This window comes from Podarcis muralis, chromosome 7 (assembly GCF_964188315.1).
Source record: "Podarcis muralis chromosome 7, rPodMur119.hap1.1, whole genome shotgun sequence".
NCBI classification, from domain to species: Eukaryota; Metazoa; Chordata; class Lepidosauria; order Squamata; family Lacertidae; genus Podarcis; species Podarcis muralis.
The window spans coordinates 54,118,086-54,129,919 of NC_135661.1; the positions used below are offsets into that span (position 1 = coordinate 54,118,086).

The window sequence follows — 11,834 nt, forward strand, 5'->3', positions numbered from 1 at the left end:
GGAGCAAAAAACCCACCCCATGCTGTTTTAAAAATATGCAACACCTAAACACACCGCATTACAATTACTATAATAGGCAGGAAAGACGTGAAGTGGTCTGCCAATAAGACCCTTGGCCATTTTCAAGTGGATTATGGAGGGGGACGGAGTTTGGAAACCAGTTTGCCAGAGCAGACTGGGAGACTTTTGGCCCTCTAGATGGCGCTGCCCTACAAATCCCAACAGCCAGCATGTGGCGGGATGATGGGAGTTGCCGGTCAACAACACCCGGAGGGCTCCACCACGCAGGTTCCTTATCCTTAGAATCATAGAATCATAGAGTTGGAAGAGACCACAAGGGCCATCGAGTCCAACCCCCTGCCAAGCAGGAAACAATCCTTGCTACCCAAAGCTCCCAGCTCCAACCCGCGACATCTCTAGCCCTGGTTCTGACAGGACTTTGTCTTCCTGAATCCCCGAAGAGCCGCTGCTGCGAGTCAGCGGAGACTATAGTGGACTGACTCGGCCCAAGGCCGCCTGTTCTGTTTCTTGCCACTGAGGGGGCGCGGTTAGGCCTCAAGAACTACGACTCCCAGCATGCCGCGCGTACAGGGGAGGGCGCCGCCGCAGCTGCCGCGACCGCCATGTGATTCTCGTCAGCTGAGCAGCCGGTGTGGAAGGTGGGTAAGCGGGGTTGCGGCAGGCAAGGAGGCTGCAGGGCCGCTCCTGGCGAGCCTTCTTCGCCCCCACTCCGGGCTGAAGGCGCCCTCCCTTGCAAGCAGAAAGCTAGCTTGCCAGGGAGACGAAGGGGCCGCCGCTGCGGTAGCGGCAAGCGCATCTATGGGGGTGCCGCGGGGGGCGGGATCCCCTCCATCATTCACTTTGGAGTAGAAGCTGCGGCTCCCCGGCCCGCTGGAGCGAGCCGGCCAGCCACGATTTGAATGGGCTGAGCAGCTAAAGAAGTTGCGGGGTGTCTCCTTCCCAGCCCCGAAATCATTAAGCCCACAGCTTACAATGGCCTGCCGGCTCCCTGTCTAGCCCTTCGCCTCTCCCTGCTGTGGGTGAGTCAGGGAGAGGCGCCTTCTCTGCGCTCTGAAACTCGCTGAGCGACCTTGGCTCGGATGTCATCTCTTAGCATTGTCTGCCCTACAGGGCTGTTGTGAGAATTAAATGGAGTGGAGGGGAGGACGCTACCTTGAATCCCTTGGAGGAAAGTTGAGCCTGAAATGTAACTCACAAGTGAACACATTAGGGGGAGCTTTGTGGGTAATTTTTCTCTTCCAGTGAGTTTCTCTGCCTTATGCCTAGGCGTGTAAGATTTTGAATCCATGGCTCCCACCAAGCCTAGTCACTGGCCTGTCAGTGTTGGCTCTGAAGCTTTTCTGCTCAGATTTGTGTCTGTTATCTGCCAGAAATAATAGAAGGAAACATCTGACACTCATAATTTTCCATTTAAAACTTGCTGGCAGAGAGGAAGAGAGGTAAAGGGGGATGAATTCATTAAAATAATGTTTGTGGTAATCCTCACAGGATTGCTAAACAGTTTCTTACTGTGAAGAAATGAAATGAAGAAATGAAAATTTAAATGTGTTATACAGTACCCAGGTATGAGAGAAGTAACTGAAGGAGAGGTTACAATATAGTACCATAAAGTCAGATGAAGAATTGGATGAGCTTCAAATGCTTCAAAGGAAATGTGAAATTGGCTACAGAAACATATTCAAAAATCATAGTTTGAATGATTTCTCTACAGGTTGTAGAGAAATGGGTGAAGATCCTACCATTTCTTTATTTATTTATTTGTAGCATCCCATTTCAACCACTCCTTGTTTTTGTTATGTAATTTTTTAAAAATATGCTTTTTAGAAAAAATATAAATCACTTAATTTAAATTTTTTTTCAAGTGGTGTGATTAAATAATTATCAATATCCAAGTCACTTGGATTTCTTTAATTGTGAATCTTATCTAGAATGTTGTATAATGATCGAAGATTTTTCTGAAACCTACACTACATTGTTAATCTTGGGGGGAAGGGGGTTTAAATTTAAACAGAACAAATTACTCACTCCTGCTCCTCAGAGATTTTAATTCTCCTTGCTGATTACCAAAAAACCCTTCTGTATAGCTGATTGAGGAGTTGAGGACTAAACTAGGTAATGTAGTGGAGGTGATGTAAGCAAATAATTTTTAAAAATGGTTTTACCGCAACAGTGGATATGCAATAGAAATTATGGGGCTTGGGAGGAGCAAAACTGATTTTTTCACCAGTTGAGAAATCTTTCAGCTCCACCCTGTGGTTTTGTGTCCCCCCCCCCCCCCCCGAAATCCAATTCTAAACTTTGCCCAGCATGAGCAAAACAGCTTTTTTGCTGAGTTGTAGAGGGAAGTGCTTATGCAGCTGGTTTCTCTAGCAGCCCACAAAACAGGATAAGCAGCAATGGAAGACCTCTTCAGCTTTTCTTGTTTTAGCCATTGCAAAGGAATATTTGGGTGCTGAGCACTTGGAGCTTGGTGCCTTGGGAGCTGGGCCACAGGTATGCTAGGGCCAAATTTTAAACCTTTGTGAAGATGGTACTGAGCGGGAATAGCTTCCTGGGTCTCCACTTTGGATTCTGAGCTCTTAGCAGTTGCTGCATCCTTTAAAAATCACAAGGCCCAGAAATGAGTTTTTTAATGTTCCCCTCCTGCATGGGTTTTGAGGTTTTCTGTGAGCAGGAGCCTGCATTTCCTCTCCATCTGCTCAGAGCTGACTCTTTCCTTTGGTTTCTTCTAGGGCCATATGACCCACCAAACTGCGAGCATCTCTGCTTGTGACATTATTCTGAGCTCAGGCATGTCTCTTCTATATGCCACACATCCATGCCTGTCGGGATAACGCTTGGTGCTTCTCGGAGGCTGGGGGGATGCAAAGTGCGGTTCGTTGGATACAGATTAGCCTGCCACTGAGTGGCCCTTTCCAGCGGAGGAGATGTCTGAAGGCCACTTGGGGATCAACACCGAATATGGTGACTGGGAATGGAGTGCGGATGCCGGCGAGAGGGCCCGGCTGCTACAGAGCCCCAATGTGGAGACGGGGCCCAAGGGCAACGAAGAGCGTGGACCTGCTGCAACCTCAAAGCTGGGAGCTGTCTTCATTGTTGTGAACGCGGCTCTGGGTGCCGGCCTCCTGAACTTCCCAGCAGCCTTCAGCATGGCAGGCGGAGTGGCTGCAGGAATCACGCTGCAGATGGTGAAAGCAGGGAGGGTGTGGGGATGAGGAAAAACGTGTGGGCGGTGGGAAGGGATCCATTTGGGAATGTGCAGAGTGTGCTGGTGCTCTTTCTCACTTGGCCTGGCTGGAGCACAGCTTGATGTGGGCGGCTGTGAAGGTCTTGTGACGGTCACCAACTTGGATGGCTTTGAAAGAGAACTGGGCAAATTCACAGAGAAGGCTTTCAGTGGCTGCTAGGAACAATAGCTATGCTCTGCCTCCACTGTTGGAGGGAGTAATGCTTCTAAATCTGGAAGCCACAGGTGGGGAAAGTGTTCTTGTGCTTGGGTTCTACTTGCAGGTGAGAACAGGATGCAGGACCAGATGGGCTCCCCCTGGCCTGATCCAGCAGGTGGTTCTTATGGTCTTAAAAGTATTTTTAAAAATAAACTTGCAGCTATAGAATCTCCAAAATATTGCCATGGGGACAATGTAGCCTTCCCCAAGTAGGTGCCCTCCAGATGTTTTGGACTGCATCTCACATCAGCCCTAGCATCATAACACCAGTGCTGGCTGGAAAGCCAGGTTGGCAGCAGGTTGGAAAGCTAAAACAAATTAAAATATGTATGGAGCAGGAGAGAGCAGGAAAGCAAGACAGGAGATGAGTAAAAAAAATATGCCCAGAGCTTTTTATTGTTTTCAGTTTGCCCGCTGGTGCCTGCCACTCATCTCATGGTGCCACTCTTCCCATTTCTGCTGCAGTGCATGCTGGTTTTCATCATTGGTGGCCTGGTCATCCTGGCCTACTGCTCCCAGGCTAGCAATGAGCGCACCTACCAGGAGGTAGTGTGGGCCGTGTGTGGCAAAGTCACCGGGATCCTGTGCGAAGTGGCCATTGCTGTCTACACCTTTGGCACCTGCATTGCCTTCCTCATCATCATTGGAGATCAGCAGGACAAGAGTGAGTACTGCTGGGAAAGGAGGAGGCCTGTTTGGGCTTTTGTGCCCTTCCCTCTTCGTCAAAATTAATTTCATTTTGAAATCTTATTTCTCACAAGACGAAAAGAATCCGTTCCGCGATTCTCTTCGTCTAGCGTTTTTTTCGTCTTGCGAAGCAACCCCATTAGTGGATTAGCGCTATTAGCGGTTTAGCGGCTTAGCGGCTATTAAAGGCTTAGCGGCTGAGCTGCTAAAAGGCTATTAGCAGCTTAGCGGCTTAGAAAAAGGGGGGGGGAGCGGAAAAAAATGGCAAGACTCGCAAGACATTTTCGTCTTGCAAAGCAAGCCCATAGGGAAATTCGTCTTGCGAAGCAACTCAAAAACGGAAAACCCTTTCGTCTAGCGGGTTTTCCGTCTTGCGAGGCATTCGTCTTGCGGGGCACCACTGTACTTGGCCTTCTGTTTTTGGTACTGTGAGAGGCTTGAAGCTGCGCCCCCTCCTTTGTTTTGTGCAGCTTGCAGAGAGAACAAGAGCTGTACAACCTAGAGCTTCCAACTGCCTGTTTTTGGCTCTGGCTTCATCCACCATGGCTGCAGCTCCTGATTTACTTTTTCTGTAGGTCAGTTGTGGGAACCTGTGGCTCTCCAGATGTTGCTGAACTCCAACTCCCACCAGCCCCTGTAGCCAATGGTCAGGGGTGATGATAAAGAGTTGTAGTTCAGTAACATCTGGACAGCTAAAGGTTCTTTCCACACTAGGAAACTCACAGAGAATTATGCCACAAGAGGAGGTCCTGTTTCCTTCGTGGAGGGCATACTCTGTAGCCTTCAGAGGAATTACAGCCTGGGGGGCTATATAGAATAACTGCCTATGCTGTTTTTCAGTATACAGAATACTTTAAGTTTCTTTACAGCATTTTGCCCTCACAACCACTCTGTGTGGTGAGCAAGGCTGAGGGAGGATGGCTTGCACCCAGGCCACCAACCAAACTTTATGGCTAATACCCACCACGTTCACACTAGACTGCCACACACATTGAATAGTTGGGCACCAGCTGCCTGTTCAGCCTCCTGCCTGTGAGTTTCTTGGCAAGTGTGCCACTGACTACTTGGGGGGTGGGGCTTGCACATAGCAAAAGGCGCTCAGCTCCCTTGTCTCAGTAATTGTGCTCTTGAATTAGGCTACCCTTGCTGGGGAGCAGGGAGGGCTGTGCTGACTCCTAGGCATGCCTCTTGCTGGCGGTGTCTGCTGAGTGATGAAAAGGGTTTCTGCCAGCATTGCCTTCATAGCGTCATGAATCACAGGGTCAGAGGGAGCTACCATTAACCTGGTGCCCTCCAGATAGTTTGAACTTCAACTTCTATCATCTCTGACCATTGGCCATGCTGGCTTTGACTGATAGGACTCGTAGCTCCCAATGTCTGGCGGCTGGTGTAGTCCAGCGCAAGAAATCCAGAGCTTCTCTTGCCTGGGTTCTGGTGTTCTGTACACCTTTCTATAACACAAAATTTCCCCTTAGTTCCATGCCAGTTGCTTTGTGTTTCCTTGGACATAAGAAGTTCAAGTCTCTGTGAGAGTCTTGTGTGTGTGTGTGTGTGTGTGTGTGTGTAGCTGTGCACTGGCCTTTGAGCTTTGACTTCCCTCTGCCTGGTGGATTGGGCCCAGAGGATGATTGCAGTCTCTCTTTGTCTAGTAATTGCAGCATTAATGAAGGACTCCACAGGGGCAGAGAGCGGCCACTGGTACACAGACCGCAAGTTCACCATCAGCATCACAGCCTTCTTGCTCATCCTTCCCCTCTCAGTGCCCAAGGAGATTGGCTTCCAGAAATACGCCAGGTAAGCACAGGCCAGTTCTCAGCTGGCACATATCTTGGCAAATGCTCCTCAGCCACTGCTGCCAACCAGGGTCCTCATGAGATGAAAGTGTGAGGGTGCCTGTATTGCTTGCCAGGATGTGTTGCTTGAGTGAAAGACTAGGTGCCATTGAACTGCTCTGTCAAGGGCAGGTCTAGATGCAAAAGGTGGGTGTTGGCATCTCAAGATGATCCTTGGAAGGAGATAGCAGCTGCAGCTCCATCACCTGTCCCACTCTCTCTCTTTCTCACAGCTGCTTGAGTGTTGTCGGGACCTGGTATGTCACAGCCATCATAATCATCAAATATATTTGGCCTGATGAGAACATCCCAGAGGAAATTACAACGAGGTATGTGGGAGTGATGCTCCTTCAGAAAGAGGTGGCGCCTTCTTGAGTTGCCTCACTTCCTGTCTTTGTTTTCTGCAGTGGAGAGACCTGACCATTTAATTACTAGACTACCCAATCGAGAGTCTCCAGTTAGTTTTTAACTATCAATGTAAAAAAGCTTTTTATTTCTGTGGTGGGCACTGTATCTGCTCACTCTTTAAGCTGCTGAGAGGCACATCCCATTCCTCTGACCTTTGGCCATCCTTATGCTGGGGACCCATCCAGTTCTCCCCTGCTCAGGACTTGACAACTTTCAACTATCAGTCAGTGGGGGACACCTGAAAGGAAGAGGGTAATTCTCACTGTAGGGGGAAGAAGGATGCATTCACCCATCCTTTCCCAACCCGATGCCTTCCATGTTTGGATTTCAGTGGCTGGGCTGGCTGGGGCTAATGGGAGTTGTAGTCCAAAACATCTGGAGGACATCAGATTTAGAAAGGCTGCGTTCGCGAGTGGAAGGGTTCCAGTTTTGTCTGTATAGAAAATTGTAACCTGACTTCATCCTTGTGAAAATAGAGGTGTGCATCTTAAGATAGATTGATTTCCTTGGAAGTGCCTCTCCTGCATTAATTTTGACTGAGTTAAAACTAGATCCTGCCAATCAATTCTTGACACGTTACTCCCCTCAGGGGAGGGGATTTTTCAATTCTGAGTAAATGCTGATGGTAGACATTTGCTGAACCACACCCTGAACTAACGTGTGCATTCCTCTCCGCAGCCCCTCTTCTTGGATGTCTGTCTTCAATGCCATGCCCACCATTTGCTTTGGCTTCCAGGTGAGGCTTGTCTGAAGGCCCCAGGTGGGTGTGGGCACATTGAGGGCAAGAAAGTCCACCTCTCTCTGTGCCTCTGTAACCAGGCCTTTGGCTGATTAAACATTCTATGGCCTTTTAAGTGTGTTGGGGGGGAGGGAGCAGCTATTGGTATTTGTTTTAGTATATATTTTGTGTTCTCATTTTGTATTTTTATTTTGTGAGCTGCCCTGTGATCAGACGAAGTGCAGCATACAAATTCAATTAGTAATAATAATTGTATCAAGTAAAAGCACAGTGAACCACCCAACTCAATGTTTTCTATGCTAGCTTGGTGCCCTCCAGACTGGCAGGGTCTCTCTGGGGTTTCATTCAGGGGTCTTTCTCAGCTCTATTTGGAGACACGGGGGTGCAATGGGATGGGGAGAGAGACAAAATAATCAATCTAAACCCTGACCTTTGTTTCAAGTTTAATTCATTTTTATCTTAGATGAAATTGTAGTGTTTTCTTTTGTATGGTATTTATGGTATGTAGCCTTGTCTTTTTCTGTCCGTTTTTTATAAGTAGGATGTGATATCCTAAGTACACCAGTCTCAACCTCTTGCAAGAAAGGTTGAATAAGGTGTGAACACACAGACAAAAGCTTTTGACGTGCTCATATGGAGCTTGCACTCCCTACTTTTGACAGATGAGGGGAAATGGATTACTGTAGAATAATAATACAGCTGTCCTAGGAAAAGTTAAGATGGAATTTGGTTCAGAAAGCATTTAAAAAGGGATAATGTGAGTTACTTGGGTCCTGGAATGAGGCAGAGGTGGTTCTTATTCTTTAACAGTCTTAAGGGAAAATCAGAGGCCCTGTTATAGCATCCTCCCTCCAGATGTTCATGCCACCAGGTTGGTGAAGGCTACTTTTTGCTGAATTTGTTGACTGGCTCTTTGGTCTCCAGCTGTGAAAACGTATGTGTGGAAAAACTGTACTAGCCCAAAGAACAAGTCTGGGAGAAGGATCTCCTGTGCAAGTAATCACAAAGGCTGGTGACTTCTGCGCGATCAGAAAACTTGCATTCTCCTCTTCCACACCTAAAAACCCTTTCCTATTCCTCTTCTCCCTGGCAGTGCCATGTCAGTAGCGTGCCCGTTTTCCACAGCATGAAGCAACCAGAGGTGAAGCCATGGGGGGCCGTTGTGACAGCAGCCATGGTCATTGCTCTTTTTGTCTACACGGGCACAGGTAGGCGGGATGAAAAAGAGGAAGCGTTCAATCGCCTCTTCTGAGCTGCAAAAAGGAGACTGATCCCTAACCCTTTTCCCTCATGGGATGAGAAGTGGCTGGTGGTTGGCTCTGGGTCATTGTGAACCACCTTCTTTCTTCTTCATCTTCTTCTCTTCCTCTTCCTCCTGTTTCCTGCCAGGAGTCTGTGGATACTTGACGTTTGGGTCCAGTGTGGAGCCGGATGTGCTCATGTCCTACCCCTCCAACGACATCCCAGTCGCCATTGCCCGGGTTTCCATCATCGTCTGCGTTCTCACTTCCTACCCAATCCTGCATTTCTGTGGCCGGTGAGTGTGGAGCGGGAGGAGTTGGTGGGGCTGGCTGGTGTGAGCCTCACCTGCTTCTGTGCAGTCCTTGCAGGGGGTGTTGCAGTGGCAGAGGGCAACCCCTAACTCCTCCTTTTGTCTTGGATTCCTGCCCAGGGCTGTACTGGAAGGCCTCTGGCTGCGCTACAAGGGGGAGGCGGTTGAAGAAGATGTCGTGCGGGAGAGGAGGCGGCGCCTCTTGCAGACGGTCAGCTGGTTCCTCCTCACCCTCCTCCTGGCCTTGTTCATTCCTGACATTGGCAAAGTCATCTCTCTCATTGGGGGCCTGGCTGCCTGCTTCATCTTTGTTTTCCCAGGTAGTTCCCCCTGGCTGACTGTGTACAACAGGGGGGCTCTTATTCTGCTTTTGGTGGGGGGATCTGAACCTGAGGCTGTGAGCAGGGACCCATGGAGGTGCCTCCCTCAGCTTGATTTGCCTGAGGAATCAAGGTGCCCCCACTCCAGGGTCCCTGCCCAGTGGCAGGGGGAGCCTTTCAGGCAGAAGGCTACAGAGAGGCAGAGAAACGGTTGCCCTCACGCTGGGGAGTCTCGCTTAGGAGGGGTAAACAGGACAGAGGGACTCAGAAGACCTCAGTTCACTTCTGCTTTTAGCAGAGCCGATGGCTCCCTTGGAACTTTATTTGGTGGTCTTTACTACCAGCCTGGCTCACCTCACCTCGTGGGTACCTGCTCTGGACAGACCAGAATATTCCCCTAGCCAGAATTCTCTTTCTCTATAAGTTCAGCCTGAGTTGCCACCCTTCCCACACCCACTTCCTTTGGATAAATTAGCAATTTATTGTTAGCCCACACAACCAACTTTCTTCTGCACAGTGACTTTTCTGCAGCCACCTCAGCGGTGGATCTTCTTTCACTAGAGCTTTCAAGACATACTTCCTTTGCACACCAACAAGAACCTGATATTGCTCAAAACAGTTGAATGTAACACTGGCTTTGTTAGAACTGTTCATCGTTCTGAGATCTAGATGGCTGCAAAAAAAATGCCTTGGTGGTTCCTTCTGCTGCTTTTTCGCTTCACCGTTTTCCTCCGCTCCTTCCTTGCCAGGACTCTGCCTCATCCACACCAAGCTCTCCGAAATACAAGAGGCCAGACCAGCCGGGTAAGAGCTGTGCTTCTTCTTTGCTGCCTCCTCTTGCCCAGTTCATCCATGTGGGGTCAGTGGTTATGGAATCATGTGTGCTTCATGCCAATCTCCCCTCTTTTATCCATAGCTGGTGGGCGATGGTGAGCTACGGCGTCTTCATGGTTATCCTTGGAGCATTTATCTTTGGACAGACAACTACCAATGCTATCTTTATGGATCTCAAGAAGTGATCCCTACAACTGCCCTCGGAGGGTACCTTTCCTCCTCTGGATTCTTGAATTCCAATATTTGGGGATGTCTCGTGTCAGCAGGAGGCGGCCGTTCCCTCCACTCTCCCCCAGTGATTGTGCTACTCCTGTTTTGTTTTGTTGGGAGCCTCTTCCGAGACTTTGATTTCCATTTTCTTTCCCATTTAATTCTTGATAGATCAGTCAAGTCCCCACAGGGCCACTTGCTGTGCATGCAGCTTCACACTCTGAACACAAACTGAATCCCACTTTGCCTTTTGGGACATCGCTCTCAAAAAGGACTCTCCTTTGGCCTTGCCTTCCACACGTTTGTGTAAGAGGACCCAGGCCATTCACTACACAACTTCTGCTCTAAATTTATGTGCCCGTGGGGCTCATCTTTGTAACATGACCAGTGATGTAGCAAAGGTCATGTGGTTGATAATGACATGACTGCACAGTGTGAACTACAGCTTAATTACTTTAAGGCAGCCTTCTCCAGCCTGGTGACTGGTTTGGATGACAACTCCCATTAGCTCCAGCTAGTACGGCCGTATGATGTCTGGACTGATGGGAGTTTCCCTCTGAAACATTTGGTAGGCACCCTATTGGTAAAGGCTGGCCTGTGGACTTGGTGCTTATTGTGGAAGTTATTTGTTTTTATATTGTTGCTATCCTTTTACTTTTTATATTTGAAAATGAAAACTGAGGGGAAAGATTCTTGAGTTTTAGATACACATACATTGGAAAAGGGAATATTTGACTACATTTGAGGGCATTTCCTTGGCATCAAATTCACACAGGTCCTTCCTTCCTGTCACCTGACTACTTCCTTCCCCTCCTTTCTGGTGAGATTCACCAGATTCAGATGCCACATGAACAAACTCTATTCCTTTGCTGGGCGGTGTCTCTGCTCCATCCAATCATGTTTTAACCCACAGTATTCATTTGGTTCTCAGTTGTCAGAGACCTATTTCCTTTTATGTTTTCATTTGATTAAGTTGATGCCAGATTCTGGGGCTGTATCACAGGTTTGCCATGTGTGGGGAACCTGTAGCAGCCCCCCAGATGCTCTCATCGGCCTGTGCAACCAGCCAGGCCCAAGTGTCAGGGATGATGATGGGAGCTCTGTTAGTACAGCAACATCTCAGGGCCACACCTTCTGTTGCAGGATCCCATTCGTATCTGTTGGTTCCAATGTGGCATTTTGTAGCATGTTCTGATGTTTACAAAGCAGATTTTTAGGAGGTCTCTATGTCCTGGCAGATGGTGCTAAAGTCCAGGCTCTCTCTCAATGTCAATTATACACTAATTTTGAAGATTTTTTTGTGGGGGGAGGGGGAGGTGCAACACACCCTCCCAGCCCCCATTTCAAATCTTGTGTGCCAGGGTGGGTGGTGGTGGTGAAGTTTGGGTTTTAATGGGACAATGTCACCATGGAAATAAGAATTAAAAAGGAAAATTCCAACTTCTGGGTTGCTTGTGCTTTGATTCCTGTCCATTAATGCAGATCCAGTTCTAGGTGGCTTCATAGCTTGGTTCTCCTGCAGCGGGACAGAGAAGCCCAAAACTCCCTTACCCACCTTCACCTTCTTCCTTGCAGGAACCATCTCTTTGTCAAACTGCCAGCTATTGAGCAACTCTTCCCAGCTTCTCTTTCGCTCATTGAGTAATGCAGCATAGTTGGAGAAAAATAGTTTTGCCCCTCTCCAAGATCTGGAAAGAGGAGACAGAGAGAAGACAGCTTCTAGTGGCAGCACTAGGGAAACTGGTGTGGGCCATCCATGCAGGGTAACATTGCCTTTCAGGTTCT

General features: G+C 48.6%; 1 protein-coding gene across 3 annotated transcripts; it reads left to right on the plus strand.

Moving 5' to 3' along the window:
* The first annotated feature begins 420 nt into the window (after positions 1–420).
* SLC38A7 (solute carrier family 38 member 7) lies at positions 421–11,493 on the plus strand. Of its 3 annotated transcripts, none has more exons than XM_077931786.1 (11): positions 421–659; positions 2,754–3,209; positions 3,933–4,131; positions 5,804–5,948; positions 6,220–6,315; positions 7,073–7,130; positions 8,227–8,341; positions 8,523–8,670; positions 8,806–9,005; positions 9,755–9,809; positions 9,922–11,493. In XM_077931786.1, the coding sequence occupies exons 2-11, from the start codon at positions 2,949–2,951 to the stop codon at positions 10,022–10,024; spliced, it is 1,380 nt and encodes a 459-aa protein (XP_077787912.1). In that variant the 5' UTR covers positions 421–659; positions 2,754–2,948; the 3' UTR covers positions 10,025–11,493. The 3 variants fall into 3 exon arrangements, with proteins under 3 accessions (XP_077787912.1, XP_028595264.2, XP_077787913.1); XM_028739431.2 differs by lacking the exon at positions 421–659 and adding an exon at positions 666–1,040; XM_077931787.1 differs by lacking the exon at positions 421–659 and adding an exon at positions 1,472–1,584.
* The last annotated feature ends 341 nt before the right edge of the window (positions 11,494–11,834 follow it).